This window comes from Macrosteles quadrilineatus, unplaced genomic scaffold (assembly GCF_028750875.1).
Source record: "Macrosteles quadrilineatus isolate MER2022 unplaced genomic scaffold, UCM_ALF_1.0 Scaffold_15__1_contigs__length_3749704, whole genome shotgun sequence".
NCBI classification, from domain to species: Eukaryota; Metazoa; Arthropoda; class Insecta; order Hemiptera; family Cicadellidae; genus Macrosteles; species Macrosteles quadrilineatus.
This window is the reverse complement of record NW_026542608.1, coordinates 1,476,260-1,494,000: the sequence shown is the minus strand read 5'-3', so window position 1 is coordinate 1,494,000 and position 17,741 is coordinate 1,476,260. Positions and strand designations below refer to the sequence as shown.

At 33.6% G+C, this 17,741-nt stretch overlaps 1 protein-coding gene across 1 annotated transcript in view; it reads left to right on the top strand.

The window, feature by feature from the left end:
• Positions 1–17,741, top strand: part of LOC129005077 (uncharacterized) — a 189,426-nt gene that overhangs the window by 68,568 nt on the left and 103,117 nt on the right. Inside the window, exon 2 of the mRNA XM_054433869.1 lies at positions 6,418–6,548. Within this exon, the coding sequence (XP_054289844.1) occupies positions 6,418–6,548 (131 nt within the window). The remainder of the gene's footprint in view (positions 1–6,417; positions 6,549–17,741) is intronic.

The window sequence follows — 17,741 nt, the reverse complement described above, 5'->3', positions numbered from 1 at the left end:
AAGGACCAATGTATAATGTGCCCGTAACGTACTCCCGAACGTGAGTTTAGTCGCTCGTTAATTATAGTTATTGAGTAAATTCTCGGACAACTAGAAATGAAATGTTAACTGCAACGAAATACTCGGTTACAGCAATGCGCCGGTTTTTCTCAGAATTTACAAATGTCAATGAGTTCGTAAAGAAACAACACCGTGAAAGTTCTACAATAACTTTGCTTAATAAATGAAATAGTGCAAGTAATATTCTGATTGGAGCACAGTACCTGATAATACTACTGCACTTTTGGTCCTTGGGAGGTTGTGGCTGCTGGTACAGGGCCTCTCAGCAACGTGGTCCAGGGATCAGCGAGGGGAGTCGACTCAGCAGGGGGGAGAAGGCGCCTTCTTTGGGAACTGAAGTGACGTTCTGGAAGGGGGGGGGGCGATGACGATGGTACAGTCAAAAAATGGCATAAGATGACACAAACACACTCTTCTCCAAAATATCAAAATAAACTTGCACTTCAAAAACCAGATTGTACGTAAAAACTAAAAGAAACCACGCTTTTTCGACAAGTCTGTGCACGATCTCGAGCACGTGTTCGAGTGAAAGGTAAAATAAAATAAAATCACTGTCCAAAAGTTTATAAAAGAACTAAAAAACAACTTTTACGAAGTATTACTGTATTTGAACGGTAAAATTATATATTTTTGCGGTTTGATAGTTTGTGACCGTGAAGCACGGGAGTTGCCGGTACGACGATACATGCGGAACTGACCAAGTGGCGTCTTTCCCTCTCCACTAACATTAAAATTGACCAATGAGAGGACAGGGATAAGAATAAGTCAGGAAAAAGTTTGCACTGTGTTCAGGTTCGTTTAAAACTTGTTGAATTATGTTTTTGTGATATTGTCCAGTTCCTGAACTCAGTAAAAACTTGTTGTCTGTTTCTGCAATAACTAATAATGGTGGTGAGGTTACTTTCTCTGAAAATAAAGTTATGATAGGACTTAAAAAAAACTGGAGATAAAGTGTTGGAAGGCTTAAAAAATGCAAATGGATTGTTCACAGTGAAGATTTTTGACATTAATAGTAATTTAAATGCTCAGTTAATAGAAAGAGAAACAAGTAAACCGGTAGTGGATGATAGTGTAATTTTGTGGCATAGAAGAATGGGACATATTAGTTTTGATAGTTTAAATAAACTCATTTCTATGTCAGAAGGTATAAAATTGTCTGGCCAATGTTTGAAGACCTGTGATAGAAGAACGACTTGTGAAGTCTGTTTGAAGGCTAAACAGACAAGGTTACCTTTTAATACTGAAAGAACAAGAGCAACAAGACCACTAGAAATAATTCACACTGATGTATGTGGACCAGTAGAACCAAGTACTCATGATGGTAAAAGATATTTTATCACATTTATTGATGATTACACAAACTTTACTATGGTATATCTTTTAAAAGGCAAGTATGAAGTGTTTGATGCAGTAAAACAATATTTTGCAGAAGTAGAGGCTAAATGGAACTTAAAAATTCACAAGATCCGATGTGACAATGGTGGAGAATATATTTCGAAGCATCTCCAAGATTTGTGTAAAACAAAGGGTATAGTGTTAGACTACACTGTTCCTTATTCGCCACAGCTAAATGGCAAAGCTGAGAGGATGAACCGAACTCTTTTAGAAAAAACAAGAGCACTGCTGTTTGATTCAGAATCAAGTAAAGAGCTATGGGGAGAAGCTATGAGAACAGCCGCATACATTGTAAACAGAAGTCCTTGTGAGTCAGTTGACACTACACCATGTGAAAAATGGTATGGCCAAAAACCAGATCTATCAAGGTTAAGAATTTTCGGCAGCAAAGTTTATGCTCGTATAACCAGGCCTAACTTAGGAAAGTTGGATATCAGAAATGAATCATTTATTTTTGTGGGATATGGTCTGAATGCGTATAGGATATGGGATGAACGCTCTAGGAAAATAAAAGTCTCAAGAGATGTGAAATTCGTTGAGTACAAAAGCAAGCATGTTGGCAAAGAACAGGAGAAAACAACAATTATTGAAGACGATGACAGTCACGATGAGAATGACCAGGAAGGAGACAAAAATGAAAATGACAAGAAAGAAGACAAAAATGAAAATGACCAGAAAGAAGACGAAAATGAAAATGAAGATATTGAGAGTGCAGATAATCTAAGTGAGATAAGTAATAATGAAGTAGAGTTTGAGTTGGTTTCAGACAAAAATGAAATCAATGAAGAACAGCCAAGTTCAAGTAATACTGATACTACACAAAGCATCAAACTAAGAAGAAAAACTAAACTACCTGAAAGATATAAAGATTTTGTGATGTTGACATATGAAGAAGCAATCAAAGGACCAGATAAAAAGAATTGGCTACAAGCAATTGAGGATGAGAAAAACTCCCTAATTGAGAATGAAACGTGGGAAGTGGTTGACAAGAAGCAAGCACTAAACAAGAAGATCCTAAGTAACAAGTGGGTATTAACAAGAAAGGATAACGGAAAATACAAAGCGAGACTAGTTGTAAGAGGTTTTGCCCAAGAACAAGGTATAGACTATGATGAAACCTACAGCCCAGTTGTAAGTAATTCAACTTTACGTTTGTTATTTTCATTAGCTGCCAAACAAAATCTCAAACTAATGCAATTTGATGTTAAAACTGCTTTTCTCTATGGAAATTTAGATGAAGAAATTTATATGTGTGTACCTGAAGGGTTTGATCATAAAGATAAAGTTTTAAAATTAAGAAAGACTTTATATGGACTTAAACAAGCTCCATTTAAATGGAACCAGTTGTTTACAAACTGCTTACTAAAATATGGCTTAAAACAAACTCAGTCTGACCGTTGTGTTTTTACAAATGGCAGTATTCATCTTGCTATATTTGTTGATGATGGAATTCTTGCTGGTTCAGATGAAAGAGAGATGAAGAAACTTTTGAACGAGCTGTCTAGAGATTTTAAAATAAAAACAGACGAAAACCCATCAAACTTTCTTGGAATGGAAATTTTATATTCAAGGGAAGGGATATTGTTAACACAAAAGAACTATTCAAACAGTATTCTCGAAAAATATGGAATGATAGATTGTAAACCTGTAGACACTCCCATTTGTCCAGTGAAAACGAGCAAACCTGATGAAGAAGTAAGCTGCCTGACAAAAGATTATCCTTACAGAGAAGTTGTAGGAAGTTTGCTGTACTTATCCAATAAAACCAGACCTGATCTTACACTTGCTGTGGGATTAGAAAGTAGATGTGTTGAGAATCCAATCAATGAAGATGTTGTAAATGTCAAACGAACCTTAAGATATATTAAAGGTACTCAAGACGCAGGAATATTATTTTCAGCATCAGGAGAAAATTGCCTAAATGTATATTGTGACGCAGACTATGCAAATTGCAAGCATACAAGAAGAAGTACTACTGGATTTGTCATAATGTATGGAGAAGACCCAATAAGCTGGTGTACAAGAAGACAACCGATTGTAGCTTTGTCCAGCACTGAAGCAGAATACATTGCAGCGGCGGAATGTGTCAAAGAAGTGTTATATTTAAAAACTTTCTTGCAAGAGTTGAGTGGAACTAATGTTGAAACAAACCTAAACATGGACAATCAAAGTGCTATTAAGCTTTGTAAAAATGGAATTTTTAACAAGCGAAGCAAACACATTGATGTTCGCTACCATTTTTTGACTGAAAATGTAAGGCAAGGTAAAATAAACATTTCTTTTGTTTCTACATCTGAGAATGTTGCGGATATGTTTACAAAACCCTTGAACAATGTTAAGTTTCATCAATTTAGCAAAGCTTTGATCAACTATCCAAAATCTTGAACAGAAGACGATAATCAAGATATTTATTTTTTGTTTCTTACATAAAATTAAAATTAAGGGAAGGTGTTGAATGTAATTTTATTTTTATATAATATGTTTGCTGTTACTTGTTCTGTATTTAATTTAATTTATGTTGGTAACAGCTGACCATGTGTAAATAGTTAGGATTGTTTTTATAGTAATGAGAATTGTTGAATAAGTTTTGTTTGAGTAAAAATGTTGTGTGTGTGTACTTCAGTAAAATAAAAGATAATTATTGTAACAGTAAAACCTTAGGTGTTAGTAATTTACTTTCACTTAAGTCAACACAAAGTACAGTACAAAGGGAAAAACATCAGTTGTAACTAATGCGCGAAAATTAAGCTGAAGATTAATCGTTATAGGTGAAAATAGGCCCGATTAATTACTGATTATTTTACTTGGCTCTCACCTACTAAAACACAATACTTGTAGCACTGAGGCATTTTTTGGCAAACTGGTTTAACAGTGAAAAAATCAATATTTAATAATATTAGGCTGCACTTTACTTTACGACCTACACTCATTCGAATGAATATATCGATCAATATATCGATTATTTCATTCGATATATCGAGTTTGGTTAGTTAGGTAAAACCTAACCCAACTAACCGAATAAAATAATCAATATTAATCTACATATCGATATTTTCATTTGAAAACAAAAAATAGTTTGTACATAAAACGTGAGTTTCCTTTATATTGCTTTTAAAATGGAAATAAACTACACCGGGCCATGTCTCAGTCCCCAGGTACACCCCCAGGTCCCCAGCTTACTAACGATTGAAAGTAGTTCAAGCAAATCTAGTACTAATAATGGAATGTAGCAAATTCTATAATAGATTTTAATTTTGACAAATATGAACTTGTTCGTGCGAATGTTATTCCAAAATGTTCCAAACTTCAAACATAAAAATTGTTTTATTCGTTATGTCTAGTATCCTAGATTTTCAAAGAAAACCCGATACACTTCGTATGTTTTAACTTTTTATCTGGACCACGAAGTAACATAGGATTGAGATTATGACGATACCTAGTGGCTTGTGAACATTAGATAGAGCGTGTATAATGCATAAAACGACGATGTTATTGAAGAGATCTTGCCTTTGATCGCTGGTATTTAGCTAATGTGCTGAGGTTACTTGCTGTGCAAAGGAAAACAGAATCCCTCAACCTGTAATGAGAAGAACGGTAGTTTGGCTGAGCCCAAAAATGGGAATTATACAGGTTTCACTTTATTTGTTCTAAATAATCTTAAACGACAAAATAGGCAATGATTGTAGAGTTACAAGCTCAAACATTTACCATTAGTATCAAACATTTTGTATACAAGAATAATTTTCTAGAAAAATAGTTTTAAATGCTCAAGTTTCCTGTGACTCTGACGTTACTCGTACGAAGGTCCTGCGGATAAACAGCCAACAACCGCAGATTTTTCAATTTTTTTCTTTTATAGATTTCATATACTAACTCATTGTTTTGAACTTCAAAAATGGTAGTATAATGCATAAAACAACAGTGAATGCATAGTAATTAATTTATTGCCATCCAACTATTATTTTCCTCAAGTAAGGTCACAAGATGTATTATATAGTCTATTACATATTATTACAAATGCTTTACACTTTATTTTACATAGTTTTTAATTTTTTTAGAAAAGGTTTTAAAAACCTTATTTTTAATATATGGAAGCCTTCACAAAATATGAGTAGCTAAAAAATCCAGTATGAACCTTGAACTTAAAGCATTTTCTTCCAAACTATTTAAAGGAGAAAACGGATTGATTTATTTAAATTTTACCAAGGCAACTCAGTAAATGCATGCAAATTATCGAGTTGAGAGTTGAGAAGGGTGAATACCCGAGACATGTGGTGCCATCTGCAGTCAGCTGCCGATGCTTCCCCTTCCACAATAATCAGGACTCACTTACCAACATCCTCACATGTTGGGTGCATTTTCTTTACAATTGGCAGGGACTTTCCCTATGTAGATTTAAATTGAACACATGTTTCCAAAATGCACTCCCTTTAAGAATAGCTAAATCTAAAAAAAAAACTTAAAAAGTTCAAGGATATTCTGAGTGAAATTTTGGAGGAGTTAATTTATGTCAATTTACTATTTATAAGCAATTTTATCATGTGTGGTTTCAGCCTCCTGCTGACCAGTCTATATATACTCGATCCTTGGCCTTATTATGACGGTTTTATCGTGTTCCAGGATGAAGCAGTGTCGTCCCCAGGTCAGCCCTCTCCCCCCACTACTCGTCCCTCGCCAGCTCATCCCTTAAGACTATCTCCTGCTCACAGCCCCTCGCGCCTTTCTCTCCAGTCTACCAGTCTGTATATACACGATCCCTGGCCTTATTATGATGGTTTTATCGTGTTCCAGGATGAAGCAGTGTCGTCCCCAGGTCAGCCCTCTCCCCCCACTACTCGTCCCTCGCCAGCTCATCCCTTAAGACTATCTCCTGCTCACAGCCCCTCGCACCTTTCTCTCCAGTCTACCAGTCTCTAGATACACGATCCTTGGCCTTATTATGATGGTTTTATCGTGTTCCAGGATGAAGCAGTGTCGTCCCCAGGCCAGCCCTCTCCCCCCCCTACTCGTCCCTCGCCAGCTCATCCCTTAAGACTATCTCCTGCTCACAGCCCCTCGCGCCTTTCTCTCCAGTCTACCAGTCTACAATACAGGTAAGATATCACACTACTGGATTCCATAAACTATTTACGGTATATCTATTTATAGTAGCCAAATAAATAAAAAAAAAATCACAATGGTTTGATTCAACACGTTTAAGTCTTTTCGCTTGTCGGACGTTCTCAAACTAATAGACATTTACATCGTCGTGTTACTGAGAACATGATTTAAGCCAACCACACACGTTATTAGTAGCACACGTCGTAATGCAACTACGCAAACATACTTTTCATATGACAATACAGCGTGGTAGTTCAAAATATTTTACTAGACAATTTGCACATATTTGCATACATATGCATATATACAAGGTAACCCGTAAGTAAGAAGGGTAATTCAGGAATATGTCCAATGGGTCGAAATAAAACAAAAATTAAGAACATGTTTTCCATAAATGCTTCGTTAAAAATATATCCGGCATTTATTTTTATTTTGTAATTTATAACATTTGATGCGATAATATTTCAAATTCAGATATAAAATTTAAAACCAAAAAAATGGCAGATATTATGACTAACGAAGCATTTTTTGAAAAAAACTTTGTACTTGATTTTGGTTTTATTTCGACCCAGTAAATCTATTTCTGACGTTTTTGTACTTACTTACGGGGGACCCTGTATATATACACGTACACATGTAAAAGAATCTAAAGTCATTTTTAAATGTGTTTTTTTACAAACCTTAGTGGGTGATACATTGCATTTCAATGATTCGATGATTTATTTGGCCATTCAGCAAAACAATAGGCTATATCACATTTCAATACAAAAACAAATATTTTAAACAGTATAAAATATTTTTATTACTTACAGTAGTTAATATATAGTTATAATAGTTATAGTTATAGTTAAGCTGAAATTTATCGTGGTAAACATAAAGATTTTGTTGAACTATATTTTGAAGTAATTAAACTCGTAATATAATTGTTATTCTTGCTATGCAGTACGTGGGAGAGATTTCTCTGAGGGAGACATTCTTGGTCACAAGGGGAGGGATGACAGTAAATGAAACAACGCCTTTGCTGTTGTAATGCTGAAGATATAAACATGAAGCTGTGCTACTTTGCTCTTAGTGCACATTGCATTGGTATTGCATTCGTTGTGTCAAAACTTGCACATAATTATGATATTCTTTTATCATGGTCTGTAATCTACTTTTATCGAACAATTCAAAACAAACACGTTGTTTTATTTGACGATTAACATCATTGATAACACTCCTACGATGAATAGTAAATCATACCCTGATTTTGTAAGAGTTTATCAGTGTGTAACTGTTATGTAAATACAACTATTTAACATTTTATCCAACAATATTAATTACATCAATTACATTAGTAAAAACAAATTTTTTTTGTCTTAATGCTAACTGAAAACAAAGTTTTTAACAAATTCGCTTGTGGATATATAATGTACAATGTCCAATAAATTAAAAGGTTTTATTTTAATTAGGATCGAGAAATTCAGCCTGTAATGATCTGAAGATTTTTACAAAAATAATCATACCCTTTTTACGTTAGTTTAGATTGGTTGGATTGTTTAGTTTTTTAAACCAATGTATGTATACCAAGTAATTAAGAGGGTCTAACAAGCTAAATTACAAACACTTATAAAGTTCTAGTCACTGAGGTCTTGAGCTAACGCCAATTACATTTGAGGATGGAAGGTTTAATTTCTCGTAAAATGAAAGAATAAGAAATTAATTATCAAGATGACGTTTGCCGAGCGATCGAACGTCTCGTGAAGGAAAACAATACAGTTGGTAATTAGTTTTGTCTGTTTGCTTTAAAACTTCATTTCGCCACTGCTCTGGAACTCCTGTAATTCAGAGTTGTTTATCTGAGACGTAGAATTGAAAAAATAACAATCCAATGATAGTTTGGATTCATGTTTTATTTTATAAAATACATTATTACTCTAGAGACGTATTTTTTATTTGAACCAGAAACCACTATATTTTAATAATATACTGTTTTTATATAGAATTATTTTTTATTGTTTTCCTCTAGTTATAAATCTAATTGGTTTGCTTACAATATTCCAAATGAAGTTTGGTAATTTATTGTGCAACTGTTATCCTGGATTGTGTACCTGGCTTGGGTTATTGTTTTAAGCTAAGTCTAAACTTACACACAGTTTTGTTAAATTAATTAATCCATGCGCGATTTCCATAGTGTACATAAGACAGTTAACGTGGTTTCTTTCAGATAATATATTTTTTTAAAGAACCTTGTATGTTACACTCATACTCTGAATTCAGACTTAAGCACGGATTGCCCACGTCAGGTTGTGGTATTTCTAGGCTTGACATCACTTTGTCTCCGAATGAAACTGGGCTTAATTTTCTTTCCGTGTTCCTCAACATTTTTTCTGCCTGGATTTTTGAGGAAATTACACAGTTTTCCTGTGTTGTGTCAATAGCAGATTTTCTCAAGCAAAGAAAGCCCAGAGGTAGGTCTTGCTCTATATTTAAGATGGTGACACACCATTCTCTTCCTCGATCAAGCCTCGGAACCGAGCAGGGAGAAGAGAGAAGGGAGGTAGAAGGAAGCATGTTCAATAGTGTGACAGATGGCCGTACACTCATCCAGACGGTGAACCAGACATCAGGCCGAGCAGGGATACGAGCGCTCTGGAGGCGGTTTTTTGGCGAGAGGTCAAAGAAAAGATTAGTCCAATGTACGGAGCGATGTACGATAGTGTGTCACGGTATATTTTTCCCCGTACGCCGCGCCGGTGCGAGTGCCGAACCGAGCGGCCGCCTGCTCTGGCGTTGTTAATTCTAATTGAATATGGCAATTAAACTCTTTATTGGTAAAATAAATAAATTACGGGTAATATTTTGCCGTTATATATTATGGGCATATATGTGGTAATTTTGTGGTTTATGTGGCCAAGGTTGATAATGTATTTTACATGTTCAAATTAAACTTGAATTAAGTAATTCTTAAATTCTTTTCAAATTAATATAAACATCAATATTAAAGGCAATTAAAATTATCAATCTGTAACATGTTATTTCAGGTTTTAATAGGATATTAAATACTCATAAGTAATAACTCATAATCTGTTTAACCAAAATAAACACATTATATACTTTTCTTGTAGAAAATTTAATCTTCTTCAATTTTATAATTTAGTATAGTATACAAAAAGTTGATTGTTTTCGAGATATAATCGAGAAACCCAAAATGTGTACCTTTAACCCCCCCCCCTTTCCCCCCTCCACCCCCTGGCTCACCACCTTGGAGTCAGGACTTTTGGTACGTTAACACCCTAAGCCCCCTGAACAAGTTTCTGAAGGAATCGCGTACGTTACCTGCTCACGCACTCTACACCTCATTCCTTGACTGGACTACTCGGTGGAACTCGTCTTGTTCGGGGATATGTTTGGATTTAAATTTTGCTGATATTTACCTCTCTTCTCCCTGTTCGGTTTGGTGTCTTGATCGGGGAAAAGATCGATTGTGTGTCACCACCTTTAAGTCTTCATTATTGATGTCCAATGAGAACAAGAATTTGGCGTTTGCGCAAACTAGAAATACCCACAACGTGACGTGGGCAATCACATTGTGTTGTGGGAATTTTGTATTTGCTCTATCACCAAATAACGTTTTGACTTTGGTATTTAAGTAAATCAGTTTACTAACAACAACTGGGCATTGCGCTTCGGCCAATCTCTGAATAAAATATTCACTCCGCAACTTGGGTGTTTCACACTTTCCACATCTCGAAGTGGGTAAACATTACGGAAATTGTCCGGATCTGGAGTTCCAGTGTATCATTATACAGCAGTTTTCTTTGTTAATCAGTTGGATTAAGTTTTAAACCCAAACAGTCAAACCCAAAATTGCTTTAAACAAAGTATAATGTGAGTTTTAGGTTATAAGTCTCTTCTACCTAAATCGATAAGTTTTTCCAAGGAAAACCTTCATATTAAGTTATAGACATTTTAAAGGATTTCAGTTCAGTTTCTTTAGAAAGAGGGAAGGACTTGGTATAATTCACTTAGCCAAGACACAGCAAGCAAACTGTTTAGCTGCCCAGTAGGGATCCTCCTCATCATTTATGACTCCTACACTGTCGCCTCGTCTTATCTCACTTCCCCTTGCCTTCCCCAAAACTAGATTTAGGCCTACTGTCTTGACGGATAGAAACACAGCTTATTGTTCCTTAAATTATTGTAATACATTACTTGTTATTAAAAAAACTCTTTTGTATTGAAACTAGGTTAAATGTTAGGTTAGATGTTATAGTTGTTTGGATTGATTTGAAATAAATAAAAAATAAAGTATAAGCTAGTATACAATTTAAGATATTTTAGCTCTAACATATAATATACAACAATATCCCAAATAATCAAAACTTTGAAAAGTTAAAGATTTCCTGGATATGTGATTTTAAAAAATCTACATTTCTTTACTAAGAAGGGAAGTAATCTACAATCAAACAGACAAACAGAAAGAAAGTACACTAGTCTTATGCTTAAATCATTAAATCAAATGTTGTGTTATACGATGTGTCTTGTACTGTAGACGGCAGTTTTTTGTTTTCTTACCAAGTAAAAGGGGGTTGGTAAATTAATTTTTCCGAGTTAACGTTTGCCGAGCGATCAGCGACGTTCTATGAAGTAAAACAATAGAGTTGGTAATTAGTTTGTCTGTTTGCTTTAAAACTTCATTTTGCTTCTGCTGCTATAAGTTTAACACTTTTCTTTCCCCATCTTCAACACAGCCATTGTTGTTATATACAACCGGGTTTATGGCGAATTTATCAAAACTCTAAAGATTTTACCCTTTAAAATTTATTTATTACAGTTAAATATAGTAATTATACTAAACATAAGTTTGCAATAAACTTATAGTGCCATTAATGTTGTTAAGTTTAAAACGTTTAAAGTGGAACAAAGCTTAGTACAATGTAAGCTAGTTTTCTTAAAAAAAAAACAATGAATTAAAAAACTTAAAAATTAATTACTATTAATTTTAAGTCTGCTTTGTAGCTACATGACAACATTATAATAACTTGGTTTGTATTTATGATAACAACTGCGGAAAGAAGCTATGCAATTGCAAACCAAACGTTTGCAATTGTATGGAACGCGATAAGTATAACAATGGTTTTGTAGCTTTTACGAAAGATTCCCTGTTCACTGGGAAGTCATATGATTAAATCTATTATGTCGGACACGGGACAGCCCCTGTGGGAAATAACGCCGGACGCTTGGGGAGAGATGACACAGTAAATGAAACAAAACTCGGATGATGCAACAACCCTACATGGACACACACCCCTGGGTACACAATCTTGTTACAATTATCATGACTATGCAGTAATAAAATATGCTACCGGTGTCAAAAATCTAATAGTATTAAACTACTTTATTGTAATTACAAATTTGTACGACCCCTAACTAATAACAATTACTGTTAAACTATTTCATTCCTTTGCTAACAATGGCCTTCAGCAATGGTAAGAAATTTGCAACAATTACATTATACATACCCAATTATATACAACGTTAAGTTAAACTATTTCGATATACAGAGAAATTGGGTTTCAATTAATTTCACACCGAGAAGAAGCATGAGTCGGTGAAATTTAAGAGGACAGTGTTAATTATAGAATGGAGAATCATATTCTTAGTGCTTACTAAACCCATCTGCCTCCAATGCAAATATATGATGTAGAGGTACTTTCCTGTTAAAGGGAACATTCATTATTATCGATGATTTATTTTCGATATATCGATATTTTTGTTTTACTTCACGATTGGTATTCCTTCTGTTTTAATATCTTCAAACGCATTTAAATTACAAATTAAGAACTAACCTTGTCTAGGCAAAAATAATAGCCTATATATTGGATTCGGACATGAAACTATTCTAAACAAAACCAAACTTGCTGTATAGGCTAAGTTACCGTTTCAAAATTCCATTTGATAACAGAAAATGCATTTGGGGAAAAGGCTATCAAACGGATTTTTGAAATGTCACCGCGAGTTTGGTTGGTTAGGTTAGTTTAGAACAGTTCCATTTCAATAGAATTTTTTTTTATTGTGTTGATACTGAACAATATTTATTTACTGTATCCTATATCGTACTTGTCAGCTGATATGTTTCAATTTGTTACTATCAATATATCGGATGGAAAACAAAACTATCGAAATATCGAAAATAAATCATCGATAATAATGAATGTTCCCTTTAACAGTAAAGTACCGTTGTATATAACACATTCTGTAAACAAAATAATTGAAAATGACTTTGTTCCCAGTTAAAACTAAAAATGCGCTACACATAATCAATTGCTAATGAGTAAATTTCACAAACACAATTTCTTTGCAGTCGAATAAAAAATTCCAAAAAATCAGACATAAAACAATATACCCTGTTTTAGTTTGCACATTTTATTTCTCAAACAACCCAATTCTGTTTGAACAGATATCTACTACTCTGTTTCATATTAATATTGGTATACGATTTAGGGCCAAACCATGAACAGTTGCTACGGTTAATTATTTAATTTATGGGGCATTAACATTTTTTTAATGCATAAAAATAAGTTTATGCACTAAAAGTTGTATTGTATTAGTTAATCAATGATTGTAGGGTAAGGGACGAAAAGTGAAAATCTGAGTCGTTCTCAATCATGATAGCTTAGGTATACTGATGTAGATTAAACAAATTGTAATACATAGGATGATCATGCGTTGAAGACACACATTAAAACATTGGGAACAAGTTTAAATTCGTCCCAAAATTACGCACATAGCAACAATTAGTGTTGCCACATCGATTTTTCTAACCATTATTTCTCTTTAATTATATTATTTCTATTATAAAAAAACTTTTCCTAAGGGCTGTTATGTAGGAATCAAAGTCCAAAGTTTTCCACCGGAGTAGTCAAACTGTGAGCGTGGCTTTCAATATAAAGTTTGGCAACATAAGTTTGTCACCAAACTGACGAGATAGGGGCTGGAAAATAAATGGAACTTTGAAAGTGATAATTTACACAATAGAATGTCAAAACAGATGTTTTCAGAACTCTGACACCAAACTATTTCTGTCCTGACTTTAGCTTGAATGTGCTAAAGATGAGATAAAACTCTAAAACCATTTAGGGATACTATTAGGTAAGTTAATGTAATGTCATTTTTTTACCATTTATTCGTATCGCCCATTTAGTTGCTTTGTAGATAATATATTTTGTGATTGTATGAGATATACTAAGGTAGTAGAATTACAATTTTAATTATAGCCATCTCTAAAATTACATGTTTAGAGTGAATGGTTATTTCCCCCTGTTTATTCTGGGGGGGGGGGGAGGTGATGCGAGCGTGATCTACTACTGCAACTATATGATTGGTTTAATGAACGAGTTGGTAGTTGAAAGGTTCATTATTCACTACTACCTGCATTGATTATTCATCAGTGTCGCTGATAGCGTCCAGACAGGCTACAGCTTGGAACTAATATTATGAATGAGGGTTGAAAACACAATCTCTATGGTGGTCTTTCGTATAACTTTTGTATAGCCTACTTAAGTTTTACAAAGCTAACCTGGTTATTATCATAGGTGAATATACCGCATAGGCTACATTTATCCGTCTAGAAAATTATATTTTTAAGTAGATAATTTTAGACAATGTCTGTAGGCCTATGTAGAAATAAGATTTTGTTACTAATTACTAATTACTGTTACTAATTACTATATGCACTTGTGAGTCCAAAATATTTTATATTTTAATGTATGTTTCCATTAATGGCTACTTTCCAATAATAAATTATATATTTGCATTTTTTTGTAATAATTCATCTCAATTGGCATTCTCTCAACGTATCTATTAGGTTTTGAACTAGAATTATTAGAATTACTAGGATATACAATTACCATATTCATTTGTATTTTTTCATCTCGCATAAAGCTTATTTAGGAACAATCAGTTTTCCTTTAAAGTTAAGACGAACTAAACTGGAAAATTGAGTTGTCAGCAACGAGTTGAGAGTCACATCTTGATTGTTCTGTCTAGAACATCGCTAGTGGTCCCCAGTCTCCACATTATCCTATTTCAATGTATTTTAGGAATCCTTCTGGTACTAGAACTTATATGAAATATTACCTAATACTCTACGTATTCACACCTTAATATAATATTAAGATATGTATGAACTCAGTAAGTAATCTTATATTATTACATGCAACACTTTGGTTAAGTCCTGCAATGTTTTCCCACTGTTAAAATTATTGCAGCCTCGGGCACATTAGCAATGATAAGAAATCTACAAGCATATCAACAATATGAGTTAATTTATATAAAAACAATCACATGAATGATTATACGATTGCAAGTGTAAATAGTTGGTATGAGTGGTAAATGAATTTCTGATTACAACTCTTTTTTAAAGCCAGTTTTTATGGTAGTAAGGTCTTTTAGTACATCATGGAAAGTAGGAACCTTAATCCTAAAAGTGTAAAAGTAACAAAGACCAACTTGTTTATTAGTTAAAGCGACGAAATCACGTTTGTTTACCAGTCTAGTAATTTACACTTATTAATCTCTTATAAGGAAGGATTAGAGTATCTTTCTATCATTAAGTTAACAATAAAATGATCATTCAGAACTAGCACGGATACAACATAAAAGTCCCAGTAATCTCCAACTAAACATGCTAAAATATGTATATTTTAATTAAATAGTTCTAAACAATTACATATTTAACAAACTACAGTTAATAAACGCTAAAGCTAATCTATATATACATATATAAATGGTTAAATCCCCTATACTGTCACCACATGTATTCAGAGGAGACCCGACTTGTGCCTACCTCATGATACACACTGCTAAAGGCCGTCAAGATTATCCAGGTTGGAGTTTCACTTGTTGATTAGATTTCTGAGCTGCCTGATTAGAGCAGGGATTTAGACTGCTGCGAGCTGCGAGCCGACCACGTTCATATGAATCAGAGTAACTAACTAAACTCTCAACCACTGTGGTGGTTAGATTATAGCTCAACTGTTTGATCAAATTACTGTATGCATAATGTTCTTAGTTATCACTAATGGCTCGTTGTGAACCGATTGGTAAAACGAAAATTATATCCCAAGATCTGGAAACCAGTCGAATAAGCTAGTATTACGTGGATTTATCAACTTTTAGTTTAGGTTAAACATTCATTTACCTATAGGATATTACCTTTAGGATATTCATTTACCTAACGTTCACTCATTCCTTAAAGTGTGTAGTTTAATTCAAATTTGTTATTTTTTTATGGACGCGTAAATATTTAAATACTGTCCAGTATGTTTAGTTTAATTAAAATTGTAATATTATTTGTAAGCATAGTTTATATCCAGTATTTCATGGGATTTATACAGAAAGGTACATTTTAAATCTTTAGTAGCTTTATTTGTATTACCAATAACGAAAATATTCCTATTCCCACGAATCATTTTATAATTTAATTAGTTAGATGGATACGTCCGAACTTTAAGGATTGAAGTACCTTAACTTTGGTAAATCTCGAATGTTTAAATTTAGACCTCATAAGGTAACTTGCTTCGGTTTACTGTTCTTCTTGAGCTCGAATGTAAAATCGCTAGACACACTACTATCTCAAGTTATCACATGAACATATCTTATTAAAATGCGCCAAACAAGAAGTGTTAAATACACCTCTGTCACGACTAAAAATCAGGTACAAATATAGAAATAAAAATAAAAATTATACATTAATTTCTATCTGTAAGAAATACACTTTGTTTTCGTTGCTTTTATCCAAGCTGTAGTGCCGTTGTAAAAGGCACGCAGGTACGAGCAACAGATGTGGATTATGTTTGTGTCTTCCTTGACACAACTAAATCCTCCTCGTCACAGGTTAATCCACAGTAAAACATTTCAGAGATTGTTGGATTGTAATACTGTACAGCGTACTTTGCTGTGTTGAACTATCTATTGATTACGTGTTTAATATCCTAAATGTTTATGGAAAAAGAATGGTATAGTGTTTCTGTGACCGATACTGTGTTCGCTAACAAAGGTAATTAAAGAATCGATTTCAGACAGTGCGACTGGAGATGTACTACCCATTCTGGTGACAGATTTAATGCCCATTGTGGCTTCGATAAGTTTATGGCCCTGCCACTTGCTGTAATTCCCTCTGCCACTTTAAAAACCACTTTGGAGCTTTAGACGCGAGGTTCACAAAATTTATGTCAACAACTACTTTTATTATTGCTGCATATCATTTGCACACAGTCACTTGCATGATCAACATGTATGTATGCGTATGCATAGATAAATCAAATTTTCAAATTTTTAATTGTTTAAGCTTTTAAGGTGCACGTTAATTTATTGCAATCCTTAAATTTATTCCCGCCCGGTGCTTTATGTCCAACTTTTAATAAAACTCCAATTACTTTATTGGACTAATTTACAGTAGGTAAATCTATGAAGGAACGTATGCCATTTATTCACATTATTGTAGCAAATTATATTGTAATAGTACGTTGATTCGGTCTAATGAACATGTTAGTAAACACAATGTGTTGTAACAAGTTGAATGGTTTTAACATAAATGAGATTTGAGGTTTTACAAATGTTACATTTGCTAAATAACACTGAATCTCTATTTCTCTTTAGGGTTAAATAAAGTGTAACTTGTGTTAGGAGGGAGGAGTGCTTTACTCATCCCAAATCCTGAGAATAATCAAGTAACTCGGAATTTAATCCACAAATAGAACTCCAGCTGGGATAGCCTTTACAACAGTTGCTTAACAAATTAATGATGGTGTCTATTTAAGTTGGTTAGTAATGTACAAAATAGAAATTTTTTTATTATTACTGCATATTGTTTTATCAAACGTGTATTAAGTAGGTACAAACATTGATCCACTAATAGTCCGGCAGACAAACAGGGAATTTTCCTTGAACCTTGGTTTGTTCTATAAAGTTCTTTTTATGGTTGGTATTTTTTTTTTATTTAGATGCAGAAAATAGCAATCACTAACAACGTACCATTGGTAGGCTCTTAGAATTTAAGATAATAATTAATTGTCTATATTAATCAATAATTATATTAATATAAAACATGGTAATGAAGCAATAAACTATGCGTTTTTAGTCCAAATATTATGAAGTTTGGTATGAAATCTCGATATAATGTTACTCGTAAATTACCCCAT